Consider the following 21,598-nt stretch of genomic DNA (forward strand, 5'->3'; position numbering starts at 1 on the left):
ATTGAGTTACCATATCCATGATATTAAACCATAAGCATCATGTTCACTTTTAGCATCTATACAACATCTTCTCTGCTTCTTAATAGCATTTGAACTTATGTGCATGGTAGATGAGGTTGAACTTCCAAGTTAACATTTGTTAATACTTCTCTTCGGTTTAGGGTTACCCAGGCGAAGACAATACAGTCCCTGGACTACCTGGGCCCATAGGTGAACCAGTAGGTCTTTCTTTCTCAAAAAAATTATACTAGTGCATCTCAAGACACGAGCAAATGCATTTATTTCTGAGGATTTATATCATCTCAGGTCTCAGGAATCAGTGCAAAATACAGAATGATGGTCCTTTCATGAGTAATCTCAGTCTGAAAATGCTGTTTTGTGCTCTTTCCTGCTTAAAGATCTGTGCCCTCTATTTAATTACACTAATGCCATTAGTCTGTGTGTAGATCAGCACATTTTAGAAAAGAATTTTTCCCTCTCTGTTTAACCCGAGTTATACTTCATTGCTTTACTAATCAAAAATATGTTTTGACTTATTTCATTATCACTGCAAACTAATTCAGCTGATTTAGAAACTGCATTTTGCAACCATTTTTGTACTGAATTCACATGTGGAGTGTATCTCTGCAGCATTTATGAACCTGTCAAAATTATTAGTACAAACTTCAAATTTAAAACAGATTCTGAGGACAGCAAGTAATTTCAGAAAAGAATCCAATTTTTAATGGGCTGTCTTACAGAAGCCATAAGAGAGTTTCTTTGCATGTCTTGAAACCAGAGTCACTGCATTTATCCATTCAGATTTTAAATTCATATATTTTTTTAGTTTTTTTGAATATAGGTATAAATCTGGAGAAGTTCCACTGAGATCAATCCTCCCTCCTCTTTCATTTAAGCACCATGTAATAGTCATCTTTTAGCTTCTAGTCTTCAGTTACAGAAAATTGTAGACTGTGGCTACTGTCTGACTGCAATGCATTCTGTTTGGAAAAAAATCTTGTTTATTCCTTTAGCCAGGCTGCCCTTTATGTTTGTATTTCTCAGTTCCCTCTCAGTAGATAGTTTAAGACAAATCCCAGCTTTCTGTTCATATTTCACTGCAGCATTATATTCAGTTCAGCTGTAAATTTTGCTCCCTGGTTTCCTCTCTAGGGTCGAAGTGGTGAACGTGGAGACAGAGGAGAGCCTGGTGATGAGGGCTACAAGGTAATACCTTTTGGGGTTTATCTTTTTGTTTGGGCATGGCATGCTCTGCAGACTTGTGGAGTAATGCAGCAGCAGTGTCATCTTCCCTCAGAAGTGTGCAGGGATGCCTGTGCTGGTCCCTCACTGCACTGGTGCACTCTTGGACCGCCTTGGAGCATCTTTCCTGTGGGAAAAGGGAGCTGCAGCTCCTCAGCTGGAGAAGACCCCAGTGACCTTAGTGTGTATAAATACCTGATGGGAGGAAATTAAGATGAGGTAGACAGATCTGTCACTATAGTGTCCAGTGACAGGACAGGAGGCAAAGGGCAAAAACTGAAACACATGAAATTCCTTTCAAAATTTTTTTTTCTTGTTGTTGTTGGAGTTTTTTTTTACTGTAAGGACGATTGAGCGCCAGAACAGGCTACCCAGAGAGATTGTGGAGTCTCTATCTGTGGGAATACTGGAAACTTGACTAGACATGGTCCTGGACAATCATTTCTAGCTGGCCTTGCTTGAGAAAGAGTCACTTTTAACCTAAACAGTTCTGTGTTTCTGTAATACTGTATTAGTTAACGTTTTTCTCTGAAATTTAGGCACTACCTATTTTAAATCTAATCCTAAAAATTATTCATTAATTATATTCAGTCTTTCAACACATGAAAATTGGATGGTAACTCATGCTTATCACTGATGCAGTTCACTGAAATACAAGAGAGACAATCCTTGACACAGAATATCCAAGTTCCACAGTAATACAGACAGACACAGTAATAAATGAATGAACCAAATCTATGCTTACAGAAGTGCAGAAATATTTAAATAATATGTAACTCCCACTTGCAGCTTGGAGTAGAGAGTGTAAAGAATAAAATCTCTGTAGAGTTTGATCTTGGAGATCTGACCATACTTCTCTGGGTCGTGTTGGTGAACCTGGGTCCACGGGCACCTCCCAGGATGGGCTTTACCAGGAAGCTGCAGCTCACTGAGCATGGCAGCCTGAGTTACTGTGCTGCAATATGTTATATTTTCTCTTTCCCAGGGTCATACAGGTCTTCCAGGGCTTAGAGGACCTATTGGACAACAAGGACCTCCAGTAAGTATTTCAAACAAGGGAGAGTTCTCTATTGACTATTGAAAATATGTTTTCATTTCCATTCAAATGATCCCTTGCATTTATTTAATGTATGTTCTTCTCAAAGGGAGAGCCAGGTGAATTGGGAGAACAAGGACTAAAAGGAGAAAGAGGTTCAGAAGTAAGTAGAAAAAAGTAAACCAAAACTGCACTTACTTGGAATTTGCAGGGTTTTTTGTTCACTGCCTATCCTTGGAAAACTGTTCCATAAGGCTAAAACTGAAGTGTTTGGGTTTCCTTTTCATACCTGCAGGGACAAAAAAAATATAAAGTGGAAAATTGCATAATGATCTTGATTAGTAATTAGGTGTTATTTGATAGGTAAGTAGTTTTACTTTGGAGTGATATCAAGCATTATGAGAAGCTCTTTTGGAAACGTTGGAGTGATATTTAATTATCCCCTAAAGTGGAGTTTCTTGTGTTAAAGTAGCTCTGGAGGGATTTTGCTTCTCTGATCTGTAAATAGAGCCTCCTGGTACTGCACTGCACTGAGTTTTCAGAGACCTGGGAATAAGGAATTTGCTACAGAATACTAGAGCAATAATGACAGAGCAAGTCATGACAAAGATCAAAGACCAAATCTTTCTCTTTAGAAATATTAGCTCATCTTGGTGATGTGTTGAAAATTGCCAAAAGTGTTTGTGTTCTTCCGTGGACTGAATGTCATTGGCTTTTGAGATTTCAAAAGCTTTAGGCTGAAAGCTTTCTTAAAATACCAATTACCATTGCAATTTAAATGAGATATTTTGTCTGAGAAGTTCCATGAAGCGGCTCTGTTAGAGTTTAAAAATTTTGTAGGTAACTACATGAATCTCTAGTAGATTGGGACTGACTGAAGCAACAGAAAGGAAACGTGGTGGGGAGACATTGTGAACACGTACTCCAGCTGTGAACTCAGATATATTGCTGTATTGCTTTTGACAAACTACTCACATCCCAGGACAAAATCAGCAGTTCTTCTTGAAGAAATGTTTTCTTTGTCTTGAAAATGCCCCTCAGATCAATACTGCCATTTACAAATGTGCAACCAATGTCCAGCATGGAGCTGCCCATAAGGGCTTAAAGGTTTCCACAGAAGTGTCAGTAGTGAGAACAGTGGCACAGTCTTAACCCCAGTGCCTTTACTGGTGCTGCTGTAGCAAGGCTTGCAAAGCTAATCCCACAAACTGCAACCCTGAATCAGCTGGGTTTTCTTTACATGCATCCAGAAATCTTAATGAAAACAGCATTAGGTTATTTGAATATGCTCATTCCAGTTCTGAGTGGTGGACTTCTTCATGCCATTCTTAACAAAAAAGGTGTTAAATTAACAATAGGACAATATTTTGCTGCTTTTGTCATATTTGCATAATTATAAAACGTTTACACTTAAAATAACCCATGCTTTTTCACCTTATTGCATGTTGTATCATATTGCAGCATGGTAGTGATAGCATAGCTTTTGCTTTAAGGAGTGTTTTTGAAATAGTCTGGAAAAATCTTAGAAAACTTTTTCTACTTGTTCTGTGCTAACAAGTGTTATTCTTGTCCCTGTTCTTCAGTGGTTGCATCTTTTAGAGGTAGGATAAAATTGATGCTATAAATCTTTATATTCTCTGCAGACTATCCTATAACAAAGTTCTCTGAGAAGCTTTTGACCATTCTGAGCTTTTCTTCCTTGGTGCATGACCTCCTGTGTCACTAAACCACTTACAAGAATGTTATCTGCCCAGTATCTCTCAGTTTTCTAAGACTACCAATTTCAAGATCAGTCAAGATGAAAAAAAATCTGGTTTTAAGCCAATTTTATATTTTGTGTAGATCTTAGATAAAAACAAATGTTCACATCTGTGATATGTGACACTATTGTTTTCTAGTATTCTCTTCCACAGACATTCAGTGCATTTACATTGCCTACTTTTTATGACTTCCCTTTTGAAGAGTACAGCAAATGCAGTAAAAGTGTACAGAGGGGGGGCTGATACAGGAGAAATTACCAAATTCATGATGAAAAACATTTTATTATTATTGTTGGAAAAGTTTTAAAAACTGGTTCACAATGGGGAAAAAACATACACAATTCTGCCAAAAATGTATTTGCTTTTACTTGAACAACTTTCTGCTGTCTCCTGAAATGTGAATAATCTGGTCCAAAGCCAGGCAATGTGAACATGAATTTTAGAGGGGAACAATCCCCAGCTCTTCTTAGGGGATTGAATTTAAGACATTTGTCAGTTCACAAATATTTGTAACTTCTAGGGACCCACAGGGAAGAAAGGAGCAACAGGCCAAGCAGGCAAAGCTGGAATTCCTGTAAGTAACAAAATTCTACAGCCCATTTTCAAATTATAAAACAAAGAAAACACTAACTAATAAAACAAAAATTGAGTCGTGTCAGGGTTACCAGAAGGTCTTGTGTTCACTCTAAAGCACCTTTTTATTATCCAGGAAGTGTAAAGGAGCTCCTGTCATTTTTGAATATTAATGATTTTTGAAATTTTGTTATATTATATTGAATTATATTCAGTTACTCAGCATATGGAAGTGATGTGCAACTAACAACAAGGTTCTTACCACTTGTGAAGTTATTTAATTAGCTCATTTGTGAAGTCCATTTGGAAGTTATCACATTATATTGTACAGAACTGTACTTGTGTTCACTTCTGACCCCATCAGTTCTTTGATCCACTGCAGCCTACAGAAGCCTGGATCCATATGTCCATGATGGATACATGTGGCAAATGCCTTGAGGTTTATTTATGTCTCTTGCTTGCCCTGAGCTGAAATTTTTAATGGTTTTTTTTGAGTTACTGCAGAGGAGCTGACTTGCATGCCTTTCTCCCTGAGGGAGAAAACAGAGCAGGAAGCAGTAGGTGTCCTGTAAACAGAACGAAGAACAAAATGCATCAAGGTTATTTTGGTCCCCTAATAAATAATGCTACACAAGCATGTATTGTAAATAACTTTTACTACCTCACATCAAAACATTGTCAGTAACTGGAGAAAAGCAGCTGTTGCACAGAGCTTGTACCTGCTGGGCAGAGTGCAAGAGGAGCCTTTTGAAGACAAGGAACTGTGTGTCCTTTGTAAATACTCAGCATTTTCTCTTGGAGAGCTGCAGGGATCATTCAGCAGGCAAAGGAAAAGAAGCAAAGTGGAACATACAGAGAAATGAGGAGAAGGCAGTAAAACTAGAATGTGAGGAAGTTTCAAAGCACATCCAAAATGAAGATACTTAAGCAACCAGAAATTAGAAATAAGATTAGGGTGGCCCACTTCTTATATTCTATATGGCTGGTGCTACCAATACCTTTTCAGACAAAATGTGTTGTAGTTAGAACATTTTACATTTCTGAGAAATGGCATTTATAGAGAGATTAGTGCAGCACTCCAAGCTTTTTAAGACAGCCTGTCAGTCTAAAGGGAAACAATTGTAAGGAAATAAATCAGTGTTCCTCTGTTAGATGAGGCCTTTTTTGTGCAAGTACGGCAACAGTTACCACAAACTTGCCATATTACAAATTTGTATTTTTGATATGTTCAAATTTGAACAGCATAAATTTGTGAAAGTCCAGTACTGAGCATTTAGAGAAATAAAGGCTGAAAAGGTATATGGTTGTTTTTTCCAGGGATAAATAGACAACTTTATCAGGATTCCTCACTTCAGTTTAAGAATTGACACTCTTCCAGGCTGGCACACAAAGGGGACAGTCCCATGATTTCAGCTGAAGTTGCTCAGATCCCATGGCAAGTTAAACCAGTAGAATTCTGAAGCAAACATCCTAACTCAGAGCTCCCTCTGCAACTATTCATTCATATCACTGGGTCTGCTGTTACATAGGGTTTAGGAAATACTGTGACTGAAATCCACTTATGGGAGGGTGAAGATGAAGGGAGCAAACAGTGCTATATTTGATTTGAATTTTTTTCAAGGGAAAACCGGGGCCACCAGGGCAGAAAGGAGTAGTTGGGTACCCTGGACCAGAAGGCATTCCTGGGAACCCTGGAAAGACTGGGCTGTCAGGGAAGCCTGGCCCCAAGGTAAGTTGCTTTCCACATTTCCTCTATGTCATTTTGCATTACAGATTTTCCAGGGTTAAGGTATTTAAAAGGAATAGACCATTCTCAGTTCCCTGAGCATCTTGGAAATTAGACCAATTTTTTTATTTTCTTTCTCTTTTGCTCCTGATATTCCAGCCAAGATACAAAGTTAGCATAAGGGAAGTGTGCTGTGAGAACAGTTTCATTGGTATATGACAGTAGTAACTACAGCTAAGTGAAAGTCATTTCTTAGAGAGGCTGCACAATTTTGGTCCTGAAAATTAACCTGAGACTATTTCCTCTTAAGGTCTGAGATAATCCCACATTTCCTTATTGACTTTGTATTTGTAACCTGTGTCTCTCCACCTAAATAATTATGAAGCTTTGTCCAAAGCCAGGTATGTGAGGTATCTAAAAGCATTCTTGGAAATGTTTTTTTTTGTCTGACTGTTCTTTGCTGTGGCCCAAAGGTGGTGACCTGCTGCCACTGGGAGCAGTGACACAGCTCTTCAATTAGTCCCTCCAGAGAGGGGGAGAAGATTCCTTGAGTTGTTCTCATCATTGAAAGTTTGACCATTTTGATTTTGAGTATGAATGTCTCAGTATTCTACCCAGATGGAGCAGTAATTGTTATAAAAGATTAATGAGTTAGATTTGGAGTTAGGAATTGGCCAAGATGCTGGATGAGGGACTGTTTCAGGTATAAATTTCCAATCTGGTTGAGCAAAGAGAAAATTAAACAAGTTACCCGTAGGGGGCAGGTGCACCCTACTCAAGCTTCTCCAGTCTGAGGTCATGAACCTCTTCCAAGTTCTTAAAATTCTTCAGAGCTGGATTTAGGAGAATCACCTCAAAGAATTTTCACATTTTTGTCTTTCCACCAAAAAGGTCATACAATCATAGTAAAGACAACTCCATTACCCCATTACAGTTTGTAATAAAAGGAGGTTTATAACTGATTTTTGCCACAATGAATAAAAAGAGCAGAACTTTTGCTATGTAAGTTTATCAGTCCATCCATCTATAAGCCACATCACCATATTCAAAAGCCAAAAAAATGACATTTAATACAAAAATTGAGTTTTATACACATTTCTATGAGCGCTTAACTGAATGTCATAGAAAATAAGGAAGATTTATATATGTTTACATTTCTATTAAATTGCACCACAGAAATATTCATTTGTATGGTAGCAAATTTCCATTTTGTAGCATGTCAAAAGTGGCTTGACTCCATGTACTCACTACCATGTTTTTTCATTTAAAATGCTTGCTTTTGTTGGTAGGTTGATGTTCTCATACATTTTCACAACAAATGTTCTGGTCTTTCTTCATCTGGTAATGTTATTGTGTGTGAATCTTTACAGAGTGTACACAGCCATGCTAGTATTACCAGTATGCCTGATCCTCAGAAGTAAACATGTTGAATTTTGAATATTTCTTTGGGAAGGTAGTTTCATTCTGTTTCATGTGGAGTTATTTCTTCTTGAAAGAAGAATACTGAGAAGTTCAAACAATTCTCAGCCTTTTACTTTCGGAATATTAGCAGAAATCCACATGATACTGCTGATGATTGTCTTTCTATATGTTTTGATGTACTATCATTGTGTGTCCATATATACAGACAGCATTAAGTGGTTTTGGCTGATTTTATGTTATTTGCCTGTCTCAGCATATAATGAAAAGGCATGCTTGGCTGTTCTACTTGTGAACCATTATTTTCAATTTGTTAAGGGCAATAAAGGAAACTCAGGCTTACCAGGTCTAGCAGGTTATCCTGGAGCTCGAGGTCCCAAGGGGTTGCCAGGCATGCCAGGGCCCATGGGAGCACCTGGACTAAAGGTGGGTACTTAAATGGGATCTGGTTGTTTAAGTAGAGTTTTGCTGGTACTGCTTATTCTTCGTGCTGCATTTGGTGGCAGTGGAGCCACCACACTGCTGTTAATCATGTGAGTAAAAGACATCAAGTGTTATTTGAAGGCTAAGATTATAAGTTGTGTTTACCACATTTCTATAAACTGTAATTTGAAAATAGAGATCTGATCCATCTGAATGCTATTCCAACTCCAGTAGCCATTAAAACACTTTGTATTTATTCACTCCAGCTTTAGGGTCAGATGTTGCCTGACTTATTTCTAAACTTCTGTAGCTACTAGAACAGTCAGGATTATTTAAACATCTGAGCAATCTAATAGCAGAGAATTACCATAACTTTAAGCCTAAGTTCCAGGTTTGGGGGCTAATAAGTACATAATTTACCACAGGACATAAATTGTTTTTGTTTAGCCCTTTCAGAAAGAGAGAAATCTGAGTGTGCTTCATTTTACAGACAGTTTCAGGTACCTGATATCAGCATATCCTCATATAAATTAGACTAATTTCAATTTTAAAACAAGAAAACAAGTAACAATTACAGATTATTTTCTTCATTTTGAATGGAATTTTCTTTATTTAGAATAGATTTTTTTCATCTAAAATCATGATTTTTATCTAAATTCATTTTCTTTGTGAGATTTTATTAGTAAGCCATTCTTTTAAACCTTAAGTTACTTGGAAACTGGAAATAATGTCTTTGTTATCATTTTATTTAGTACAAAATGTATTCATTATTTGCAGTGTTTATTGCCAGTGCCCCCAGTCTGAATTTTACTTCTTTGCCTAGACAATGAGCTGTAGGAGGTAGTTCCTGCTCAGAAGTGCCTGCAATCTGAGAAAGGCAAGGAATAGATGAGTTGAGGGGAAACTGGTGCCACATGTACTACAGAATAAGCGTTAATAATGCACATACACACTCAAGGCAAATAACACAAAGGCAAAACCTGGGAAACAGCATAAGCACAAAGCATGAAACCTGTATATTCACAGTCATTATTGCACCTCAATAACCTCCTGAGCTAGATATGTCTTCTGTGCATTTGATAGTCCTCAGAGGATTTCTCTTGCAGGAACTTGTCTAGTTTCCTTTTGAATCAATGTGGATTTTTAGTCTAACAGCAGGGAGTTTCACAAGTACACTGTGTCTTGCTCAGAGGATTATTTATAAAATTTACTTTTAACCTGTCTGTTCTGTATTTAATTTTGTGACTTTTACTGCTCACACTGAGAGATACCATACTAGAATTGCTCCAGCATGTATGGTTTTTATGTTTCCAATTCAAGGAGCAGTCAAGTCACATTTGCATTTTAGTGTATGTTTAATTATTTTCCTGAGGGAAATAAAAGGAATGGAATAAGTGTATTTCTTAAGGAGAAAGCAGGTTCCACACTTCTGACAGGAGACCTGTATTTGCCTCTGTAACTTCCATAATCATATTAAAATATATATTTTCTTTTTATTGGCAGGGTGAGAAAGGACTTCTAGGTCATCCAGGAAAGCGAGGCAGAAGAGGCCTTCCAGGATCCCAAGGTGACCAAGGATCAGCAGGAGACCCTGGCCTGAAAGGACAGATTGTACGTAATCACAGTGCTTGATGCAAAACAAGTAGTCCAAGAGTTAACAACGTGAACTAATGGTAAGGATGCCTGCTCCTATTACAGGGAGAAGATGGAGATCAAGGTTTAATGGGGTTTCAAGGATTCCCAGGTCCAAAAGTATGTGCTTGTTCTTTTCTCTCAGATTGTAAGCTATTTACAGAGTGAGAACATTATGAAAGCATAGAATTAATCGGCTTTAGCACTCATTTGTTCAAAATATCTCTGAATTGTTGGAACATGGTAGGCAGAACTGTGTATTCCCTGTCTAAGGACAAACATTCTGTGTCAGTGCGCTTGATATTTTCACTCTTGCTGCTCTTACTTAAGAAATTATCTTACTTTCAGAGATTACAAGAGTTTGAAACAGGTGGATAGCTAATGTCCATGTTGGATTAAACTGTTCCTTTGCATTTTCAGGGCCCTGCAGGGGACATTGGCTTAGTTGGAATTCTGGGCCCGAAAGGTCCAACAGGCCAAGTTGTAAGTGTTTCACTACATGAAAGAGATGGTTAGGATGGTTTGAAAGCGGCATACATTTTCAACATAGAAAATAATCCTTTTTCTTATTAGCAAGGCCAGAAGCCTCTACCCAAACCTTTGTCTGAGTCTAGATGCAACACTGCTCTGGTTACGTCATGCACGCAGACACACAAACAGAGCTGGGCCCTTAATCTTGAAAGAAAAAAGCAGGCTCTGCTGGCTAAGTGTGGATCTCCTAGTGTAACCTTATGACTTTGTATTTCTTTGTCTATTGAACATTCTTCTTACTGGCAAAACTGCTGATTGTGTAACTGTGTTCTACAGCAAAAGAAAATAGGGATAAACTTTGCCTGCAGTAAAAGCACAGTGGTGCTCAGGCATTATTGATTGATAGGTAGTCTTTTTTTAATGAAGATTCTCTTTTTATCTGAAATGTTCCTAACATTCATTAGCTCATTCTTCATAACATTCTGCTTTGGTACTCACCAAAAAACATGAAAACATGGTTAGCATTTTTTGCATCAAGTGTGAAAGGCTGAAGCATGGGAGGCCTTACCAGAACATCTTCTCTCACTGCTGCCTTTGCCACCACAGAACTGAGTTTGTTCAGTTAACCAGGTGCAGAGCAGCAGCTTTAGGGTTCTAATAGCTACTTTATTTTTCTAAACATTCCTATATGAGATAAACATTGGACACAAGCAGTTTGCTCTAAGTGAGATGGAACTGAAAAGTGGCATTTTAGCAGCACTTACTGGCAGCCTTACAAGAGCCCTTGTGGGCAGTAACATAGCTCAAGATAGAGTTGGTTGTTGCTCAATAAATATGTGGTCTTTTGTAATCAGAGTACTTAAGTTTCCACTGGTTTTAGTGCATCACTTTTCACGTTAAAGAATGTGTGAGGGCTTTCCAAGCACAAGTATTACAAATTACTAAAATATTTACCTTACTGATTTTGTCGTAATGTGCACTCAATACTTAGAGAGTACCACCATGATCTTTTGGATATTTGACAGGTCTGTGTGCTGAGCAACTTTAAATCAGGACATGTCATGAGGATTTTCTTTATTTTGGAAACACTGTGAACTAATAAATTCTTTGCTTGTTTACAGGGATATATTGGCCCTGTTGGTCAAGAAGGCATAGCAGGCCCAACTGGCAGGCCTGTAAGTTTCCCTTCACTTTTGCATAATTTGTTTATTTCATTACCCTTTTGTTTAACCATCTTGTTTTTCAACTAGCAACCTTCTTATTTTTCTGTTTGCAAATAGCAACTAACAGGACCTTCCTTGTTATACCATGCTGGTAAGTTAATGTATGTGACTCCAGCATTTGTAGTGCAAACAAGAAAACAATTACCAAAACCAGTGACAAAAAAGTAATTGCAATGGCCTTCTGCCTGAGTACAGCCTGCCGAGAGCATGTGTACAGGGGCAGTGGGCAAGCCATGGTGTAAAACAGCACACAGTAATTACCATCTGGATATCCTTTCTCAGCCTTTGGTCTGAGATTTATCTGGAGAATATCCACACTCAGTTTCAATATAGTTTATTTTTTATTTCTTGTGGGCTGAACTCTCCAGAGTGCCCCTCCAGACATGCTGGGAGTGCCTGTGTGCCCTTGTAAGGCAGTTCCAGGTGCCGATGAGGTCCCTGTTACAACTCAAACATCATTGTGGCCTCTCTGACAGCTTCCAATGCACCCCAGGCTCCCTGCACTGGGGGAGCTCTGCCCTCATTCCTGTTTCCATCTTTTGTCACACTCACGGTCAGAGCCAGATTTGTTTTGCAAGAGAACCCCGTGGTTCATGTCTCCCGACCACCCAACCATGTAAGGCAGTTTTAAGAACTCTTTGTACCATGAAACTCTCTGTCTGATCAAGCAGACTTGGAGTAAATTAGAATGTCTAAAAATCAAAATAATCATAAAAATAGTAAATATACAATAAAAGTAATAAATGCAAATATTTACAAGTGAAATAGAAAGAAGGGGAATGTCCCTTCTATAATTCTTTCCACCTGCTGGAAAAATCAGTACTTGCTCCATTCTTTTCAATTGCACTGAGGAAATAAACTTTACAGTTATGTGCACTTGTATGAACGCTTTTAATAGACTTCATATTGAATGTAAAAGTTTGCCATTATCATCAAGAAAGCATTTTAGTTGAAGATTACTTCTACATGTTATGAAATGCAGCCAACAAGATACAAAATGTTTCCAGAGAAGAACTTTAAGATTGTTGCCATCCTTGGGAACACAATTCAAGTGCAAAACCAGCCAAAAATGGGGACAGAAAAATGGTGTCTAATCTGGTTATGAGGGCAGAACTAATAACATAACAAAAACATATATGTGATGAATGGATTTCTTCAGTGATGGAGAGTATTGAGTTTTGTTCTCTAAAGATGGTGAAGCACTGATGTGTTGAATGTGGATGAAATTGTGGAGAACACAGCTGATTGACAGACAACAGTTAAAATTACTGAGAGAATACATACAAGCTAAAGAACACAGCTTTCAACATATAGGAATCACAAGATGTTTTCAACTAATTTCATTTTCTAGTAGTACAGGGTAATTAAACCCCCAGAGCTGTAAATACTTCCACAGATGAGACTGGACTTTTCATGTGAGCAGTATAATTCTCATGGATATTAATCTGCTTATTTCAGTCCTAGGCAACTAGAAAGCATATCAGATTAACAGCTGCTCTTTCTTACAGGGACCGAGAGGTGAAAAGGGCACGAGGGGTGAAATGGTAAGGTGAAACAACTTTTGTACTTTCATTCTTTTGGCTGTGTAAAATCTATTCCTGTGTTACACTGAATGTACTCATGCATGCTCTGCATGCCAGGCAGTCGTGTTGTGCTCCTGGAGAGCAGTGCCCAAGAAGATGGTAGCCTGGGTTAGAAGTGTGACCTTTTCTTCAAGTTGACTTAAGCAGATATGCCCAGTGGGTGTGAGCTGCTGGGCCCTGGTCATACAGCAGTTTGGAGCATACTCCAAATCTGTCCATGTTCAGATTTAAAAGGAAAATCTTGTGCCACATTTGCTGTCAAAGATCTAGTGCCTCACAGCACGCACACGTTCATAGATCTGGATCTCTTGTCTAGGAAGGGAGAAGCTCAGGAGAAGCCCAGACCTGCGGGTGGGTGTCCATGCAAAGCATTCCAACTGTGGGAACTATGGGCAGCACTGATGGGTTATGAATCTGCTGTCTTTCATTTTTCAGCAAGAGTCGTTGTACATTCGTGAATGTTGGATTTAATACTAAATTTGTGTTAGAGCCAGTAAAGTCTCCAATTAATTATGGCTACATGAAAAGTCATTAAGTTATCGTATTTACAGCAAATTTACAAACACAAAGTTGATAACTATGGTATTACCTTCTATGACAGATGTATAATTAGTTCATTTTCCAGTAACTAGCAGATGTGATCTTTTTCCTGTTTCTCTTACCCTGCCTTTCATCCTATCTCATTTAAAATTATTTAGTTTCACTTACTCTATTTTGCTTTTAGCAGCCACCTCCAAGAAATTCAATAAAACTGCCTTATAAAAGTTTTGAAAAATAAATCTGAAATATTCAGAACATTTTAAAGAGCTAAAGCTTGGAATGAAGCTTCTTTTCTGTGTCTTGGAGAACTCTCCTCTTTGATTCTAATGCTCTAGAGCCAATTGCTATCTCGGAATAAGAGGAAAACTATTTTCTCAATTTGCTGTTATCCATCTTAGCTGTCTTTTTCTACTGTTTGTTCATAAGAATTGTTATGACAGCATAGAGCTAAAAATGCTGACACTTAAAAAAAATCCAAAAATAATCCTTAAAAAACCCATCCACAATGGTGAACAAGAAACATCTGTTTCCATTGTTGGTTCTGGTGTTTAAGAAGTTATTTCCTAAGTAAGTTCTTAAATTCATCATGATGAGTTAATCTAGTAAGGCTGTCTTCAGAAGAAGAATGTTTAATTTTAAGTCATATACAGTGGCATTACTTTCCCCCAAGAAAGGGATTTATTTCCAGCTGCTTTCACATACAAAGGAGATGAATTTTTTTTTCATCCAACTGTGTATTCTGAGCTTTAATTTATACCTTTAAAATTTATATTGGCATTCTTCCTAGAATCACATAGATTTTAACCTTGTTGTAGTATATTTAGTTATATTTTTCAGTCTGTCAGGGTTACAGAGTTCATACTAGAAAGAAACATCCTTTTATCCCCAGAAAGACATAGAATGCAGAATCATGTCGTCTTATTGAGTGGTAAAGCACACATTCTTTGTTAAAAATACACTCCTCAAGAATTTAAAAATTCTTAGAAAACATGAATGTCCTTGGGATTGCTCATGCTTTTATAGTTAACTGTATGTACTATTGTATGCAAAATCAGGGCCTCTCAGCATTAGTAAAAGATTGGGATTTTGGCCTTTGAACTTCTGTTCAATCAAATGGAGTGCTTAAAGAATTAAGAACACGCTGAAGCTAACTGGTTTAGTCTCTGCTGTTGTTTGCATGGACTGGAATTACACTTTTCTCACTTAAATTCTCATGCGACCAAAGGTTAAGTTAAGTAGATTTGTAAAAGTAATCCAGTACATTCCAGTAAAACATTTAGCAATTAACTTAGTTCATGAAAAGTGTAATTTAGCCTCATTTTTCTGCTCTGCAGCAGAAAGAAAGAACATTGGTAAAATCCCTGCACTGTGTAGTATCATTATATTTTAAAGATTTGTAAAGATAATTGCTATAGCTCTCTGAAGTTTTAATGCATTTAAGAAATGTGATATTCCACAAAGTAGTTCACAAACAGCATTCACTATTTACCTCTTTTTTCTTTCCCATGGGTTTTACTGGCAAGGAGACAGTGGATCAAGACAAATGACATTCCTCTTTTGCAAAATACCTTAAACTCATTGGAACAGTGAAGGTTTTTATTTTTAAAACATTCAGTTCTACCTCAGAAACCACTATAAACTTGAGCTGCTCTTGTCCCAAGACATCTTGAGTCTTTAAAAGGTGACATATGCCAAGAACATAGAACATTAACTGAACTATTCACTCATCTGAAAAATATACTGGAATGTCTAAATCTCAGCATTCAGAACAAGGACATCTATTCATCCGAGAGCAGTGGTTACTTAGGGACAAACTGTTGAAGACTTTGTGCCTTTCCTTGATTTGGTATTTGCATAATCAAGTCCTGAACGAAGATAAACAAATATATCCTTACAATGTCAAATTTGTTTCTCAAGATTCTTTTTCACACTTTCTCTTTCATTTTATTCTAAACATACTTGGCCAAGCATGATCAGACAGGCCAGTAATATATTCACATGAGACTGAAGGTATCCTGGAGCAGTGTAACAGCACCTGAGCACCTGACCTGATTAATTAAATGTGGAGTCAGCCTTCCCAGCTGGCATGCAACAGCATAGCTCTGTGAAACCCAATTGATTTGCAACAGCTGAGGAACTATGCCAAAATAGTGAATGTAATCTTTGTAAACTTGGAACAGTTTTCTAATAATGAATAACAACAATATTTTAAGCATATTTAACACTAATATTAAATATTACTATTTAGGATCTCAAATAAAATTTCAAGCTGGGCAATAATCAAACTCAGAAGAGTAATGACAGCTAGTTACTTCACACAGAACCCACAGGGGTGTCCATACTATTAGTACTACTTGTGCTAAAATTACTTGTTCTTCTATTTCCTTTTGCCAACATTAATGATTAACATCTTTTATAAAGATGTTAATCATTAAATATCCACTTCAAAGATGGCTTCCAGTCCCTTCTATAGGTGTAAGAGGATGAAACATAAATAAATAGGGTCAGGAGGTATCAGTTGAAAAGCTCACAATATTTACAATCCATAGACGTTATCTTATTAAGGTCTTCTTGGTTAAGTATCAGAAAATCAGGTACCTAAACATCCAGAAATTGCTTCATTTTTGAATTTCCTCTATTCTCCAAAGAACACATACAAGACATGGATCTTGCCTCAAAGCCATTTGAGGCAACACAGCCATCAACATAGCCTTGAATAGAGCTGGTGCCTGGAATTATATGATGGGCCCCAATTTTCACATCCTTCATCATCCAGCACCTGAGCCCCTCGGCATGGCCAGGGCAGGTGATGTGCAGACACAGTTCAGTCGTGCAGCTGTCCTTGTAACCCCCAGCAGATGCCTTCCCTGGCACTACCGCATGCTCTGCATTAGGACCTAAGTACTGATAAATTTGCAGCCTCGGTGATTTAGGTACATTGCTTCTATCTGGTTTGAGATCCTTTTTTTAAAATATACATGAATTAATATTAGATTGAATCTGGTCTTTCTTTAACCATTTCCTGCTGTCCTTGCTTTTGGCAGCTTGAGCACAACCCGAGTTCAGCAGCTGTAGCATGAAGTGACACACAGACCTTGCTTGCTGTGAAGTCTCACAGCAGAAACACTTGTTATTACTATATCAAGTGATTTACAGCTTAATTCCTGTTTGACTAGATCAGTTTCACAACATTTGTCAGCGTGACCACGTCACATCAGATTATTTCTCTTTTGGCAGAGATTTTGTACTAGCGTGACCATACTGACGTATGAGGGCTTTTGTTGGAACAGCTTATTGTGCTCAAGTAATTGGTACAAGCAGCACTGACAAAAGAATGTTCTGCTTAAATTGACTTAGCTGTGTTGAAAGGGTTTTAGTAATTTAAGGTGCAGATCTAGCCCATGCCTTTCATTCCTTCTCTTTTTCTCTTCTTAAGGCACTGCCACTTATTCTTTTCCTTGTGATCATTTGTGCCATTGCTTGTTACAATAGCTCCAAGAAGCTTTGAGTATTGAAGATAAGACTCTAACAGAGACACAAGTATCACTGCATATTAATAAATGTCCACAACCATTCCAGCTCAATGTGGATAGTTGAATAAAGAAAGAATTATTTACATGGGTTTATTGTATCAGAAAGGCCCATGTTCAATCCTAAGGCAGCCTAAAACTCAGATTTACGTGCACTGTAGGTACTGTAAGCTAGGGAAAAGCAGTTCCTTCTCCTCCTCTCCTCTGCAGTCATCCTACACACTAAAATAAGGGCATAACTTCTTGAATGAAGAAGAAGTCTGCCATATCACTGTAAAACAATGAACATAACATATTCTGGCTGAAAATTGACACTGCTGATAAATTAAACTGATAAAAGCCTGGCACATACTCCTAGATTAAAATGGATCAGTTAGTTTTTTGCAGTTACTGATAACATTATTTACAATGTTCTTGTGATTATTTACCCTTTTTAGTACTTATCTTGTCAACATACATGTAACACTGGCACAATGTAGAGCACATTATATATGAATATTTTCTATGACTTTTAATGTTCCTTTCATATCAGAAGTAATTGGAGAAACAAGGAACCAGGCAACACAGGAATTCCAACATGAATATTCATATGGTAAATGGACCAAGATGCTTTAAAAATAGTAACTAATAATCCATAACTTTACCACAGCTGATATCACACCTTCTTCCTTCTACAGACTGGGACATGTTTGTGATTTAATAAATACATAAATGTAAACACAGATATTTTAATGTATAACGATTGCATTTTATCTCCATTTCTTCTAGGGGCCTCAGGGACGGCAGGGCCAGTCTGGGCCACCCGTAAGTGCATAAAAAAATGTGCTTGTATTTTTCCATTTTGATTGCACTATATAAAGATGTGAAGCACCTAATATCTGTCTTTTCCCATTTTCCAGGGACCACCTGGACCACCAGGACCAAGGGTAAATTCTGTAACAACCCTAACCTACCCTAACCAGTGCTTTATTGAAAGGGAAAATAACAGGATCCTCTTCAAATGTACTCCTTGTTCCACTGTTCAAAGAATTTACCAGATGCACCTTTGTATGTTTTTGTTCATCTTTTTATATTCTGAAATACCTGTTTTTTAGAAACAAGTGGATCTCAATGCTGCTGTTCAAGCTTTGTTTGAGTCAAATGCTGCCTTGCAGATGGAGGTATATATTTAAATGTATTTGCATTATCATACAGGGAATGCAATTATAATTTTGAGGACATAACAGCATTTATTTTCAAAGACTTAGTTTAAATTAATAATGGATAGCAAGTAATTATAGAATGTAGTGAAACATGCTAGGATTTACAGGATAGAGTTGAAATGAAATTAGGAGCACCAGCAAGACTTCTACATTTTGTGGTAATTAGTAGTAGTGAAAATTTACTGACTGTCACACATAGTGGACTGTATCTGTTCAGACACAGATAATAATACCAGCATTTAGGGTTTGGTTTTTAAAAAAATCAACATATAGGTGTCTGGCTGCATTGGTTGCATGAAAATCCCTTACGTGGGTGAAGTCAAATAAAGTTGCATATATTTTTTAGGTTAAGCCTTAGAGTAAATTTCACTATTTCAAATCTGAAACCTCTAAGTTTACTTTAAAAATGCACCAATTTTTCCTTTTTTTCCTTGTACCCATATTTTTATGTCAATAGATCATAATGACAAATTTGCATGACTTAAAGCTGCCTTAATGTCACCTCTCTGACAATTTTAATAAAATGTCCTAATTTGTTTATTGGGATATGTTAGCCTTACGTTGTTTTACATGGCTGATTGCATTCATATAAACACTTTGATTCTGTCTGGCTATTCAATGGCCATTTAACGTTTGACTCTTACTGCATATACTGTTGTTGTGACGCTTCTTTGTGGTAACACATTTGCTAATGGCCCTTGGCAGAAATACCAGAATACTGAAGTAACTTTACTAGATCAGAGTACAGAGATACTCAAAACGCTCCACTACCTTAGCAATTTACTGCACAGCATCAAGAACCCTCTTGGCACACGGGATAACCCAGCACGCATCTGCAGGGATTTGCTCCATTGTGAACCTAAAGTGTCAGATGGTAAGTGCCCACTTTCATTCAAGGACCTTTGAAAGGTGCTGCTTCTGAATGTTGCTTTCTACATTAAAATTCTGATCTGACAGATTTAATGTTTTTATTCTTTTTTTATTGTATTCTCTTGCAGTGCACCTGTCACAAATATATTTATTTCATCTTTAAGATAAAATATCTGAATTTTAAAGGGGGAAGTATGTAGCTATCTAATATATAAATATTAGACAGATAATATCTATCAATAAACATGTATCCAGAAGATTTGAAACTGAATGCAATGTTGTGATTCAAAGTTTTCCAAATATTTGTGGCTAATCTTGCAAGATTCCTAATGAAAAAATTGCATACCATACATTACCACTGTCAGATACACTGACTGTAGAAGTCCCTGAATCAATATTTCAAATAAAAAAACCCTCCTATTTAAAGCTGTCAGTGTAATTGTAGTCAGAAATGGTTTATTATGGTAATTTTTCTCAGTATCTGTTATTAGTATAATTTTAATAGTGAAAACATTTTCATATTCCTTTTATTTCCTTGTGAAGGTATAGTGATAATATATGTAATATTTGCCAAGAAGTATTAATATTTTAGCAAATTGCTTAGGAGTAATTACATTTTGGTTTTCTTTTCTGTCTGAAATGATATACTACTAGGAAAATACTGGATTGACCCAAATATTGGCTGTCCTTCTGATGCCATTGAAGTTTTCTGCAACTTCACTGCAGGTGGTCAGACATGTTTAACACCATTGTCTGTGACGAAGGTATGCACTGCTTCTAGAGACACTGTGTCTGTGCTTGAACTCTAAACAAATGCATGCCTATTTACATAACTCATTAAAAAGAGTTAGATTTCAGGGGGGCATTATTGTGCATCTTTGTGGAAGGATGTTATGTATTCTGGTACAGAAGTTACAGATTTTCTGGAGACTACATGTTAGTAATTCTCACTGTGTGAGAATTTATGTATGCTGATGGAATTATTTTGTTTTGCTTTACACTTTCTTTTACAAGGCATAAAAATAAGCCTGAAATACATTTAAGCTACATTAGTATCTCATCAGTCAGGACGCCTAAGAGTAGAGACGCTGAGGTTGTTACAATAGAAAGAATGAAAATTATTACTGCTCTCCAACACTTGGGAACTTTTAAATGACTTTAGGGAGGGACTGGATTTCTGTATATCATTAGTTCATGCTCCTTTTTACATGTAGTTCTTGAACTTTTGGGAATAGAAATTTTATGTTTGTGAAGTTCTGTATATATATTGTAGTCATTGAATAGCTTCAGAAATACTGTGAAGTTCACATATGCATTCCTACATTTGGAAGATCCTTGAATATGAAATAGTCTTGGAGAAATTCTTCTTGTATGAGTTACTATATTTTCTGTCTAAAATCAAAATACACTTAGGAACTTTTGCATTTGTAATGGACTATCAGTATTGCCAGAACCTGTGGTCTAAGAAGACTAAACAGCAGACTGATGTGGCTTCAGTAAAAACACTGCTGCTGATAATATCTTTGTTTGAATCTTTGTTTCAGTTTCCTTATTTAAAAACACTGTTTTCTGACCAGCTGTGCTTCAGCAATGTTGTAAGCATCAGCAAGTATTTATATTTACACTTTGAAAATGTCCTATGAAAGCTTCTGTTTATAGTAATGACTGTAATAGGACCTAACATCTCGCTGAGGAATGCAGATTGTGCTCTTTGGCTTTGACCCCAATGTATATAAACATGTATGCATGCTCCCGTGCCTGAACACCACACTGACACGTCCATGGCACTTCGTGTTGCTGAGGCATTCAGCACAGTCCAGCTGTAAATCTAACAATGCTTTTCTCTCGGAATTTAGCTGGAGTTTGGTGTTGGAAAAGTGCAGATGAACTTCCTTCACTTACTGAGCTCAGAAGCAACCCACAGCATCACAATCCATTGTCTAAACACACCAGTGTGGGGATTAACTACAGCAGGTGGCCAGAAGACATCAGTTACCTTTAAGGGATGGAATGGTCAAATATTTAAAGCAAATACGCTACTGGAACCCAAAGTGCTGCTGGATGAATGCATGGTAAATACCTTTTAGCATCACTTTATCAAAGGAATGACAGAGGGATGACATTACTAATCTTCTGCAAATAAATAATCATTTAGATTCACATCTCTTAAAACTTGCTTCTTTACGTAGTTCTGCATATGCCAGCCTTTAGATACTGAATTCATCATCTCTTCAAGGGTAAAAGCAATGGCAGTGATACAGGGCATCTGTACTTGCTGTTTGCATTGTGTCTCATGTATTTTGAGACTGTACAAAGACACTGCAGAGACATCAGCACAGAAATAGGGAGGTCCTCCAGGAAAATTTAG

At 37.2% G+C, this 21,598-nt stretch overlaps 1 protein-coding gene across 1 annotated transcript in view; it reads left to right on the forward strand.

Moving 5' to 3' along the window:
• Positions 1-21,598, forward strand: part of COL24A1 (collagen type XXIV alpha 1 chain) — a 118,401-nt gene that overhangs the window by 96,224 nt on the left and 579 nt on the right. Inside the window, exons 42-59 of the mRNA XM_041483470.1 lie at positions 162-218; positions 1,153-1,206; positions 2,228-2,281; positions 2,388-2,441; positions 4,559-4,612; positions 6,233-6,340; positions 8,075-8,182; positions 9,683-9,790; positions 9,878-9,931; positions 10,232-10,294; positions 11,404-11,457; positions 13,014-13,049; positions 17,927-17,962; positions 18,058-18,084; positions 18,253-18,318; positions 19,066-19,234; positions 19,885-19,994; positions 21,087-21,302. Of these exons, the coding sequence (XP_041339404.1) occupies positions 162-218; positions 1,153-1,206; positions 2,228-2,281; positions 2,388-2,441; positions 4,559-4,612; positions 6,233-6,340; positions 8,075-8,182; positions 9,683-9,790; positions 9,878-9,931; positions 10,232-10,294; positions 11,404-11,457; positions 13,014-13,049; positions 17,927-17,962; positions 18,058-18,084; positions 18,253-18,318; positions 19,066-19,234; positions 19,885-19,994; positions 21,087-21,302 (1,428 nt within the window). The remainder of the gene's footprint in view (positions 1-161; positions 219-1,152; positions 1,207-2,227; positions 2,282-2,387; positions 2,442-4,558; positions 4,613-6,232; positions 6,341-8,074; positions 8,183-9,682; positions 9,791-9,877; positions 9,932-10,231; positions 10,295-11,403; positions 11,458-13,013; positions 13,050-17,926; positions 17,963-18,057; positions 18,085-18,252; positions 18,319-19,065; positions 19,235-19,884; positions 19,995-21,086; positions 21,303-21,598) is intronic.

The sequence above is a fragment of the Pyrgilauda ruficollis genome, unplaced genomic scaffold (genome assembly GCF_017590135.1).
Source record: "Pyrgilauda ruficollis isolate IOZ18807 unplaced genomic scaffold, ASM1759013v1 scaffold6, whole genome shotgun sequence".
NCBI classification, from domain to species: Eukaryota; Metazoa; Chordata; class Aves; order Passeriformes; family Passeridae; genus Pyrgilauda; species Pyrgilauda ruficollis.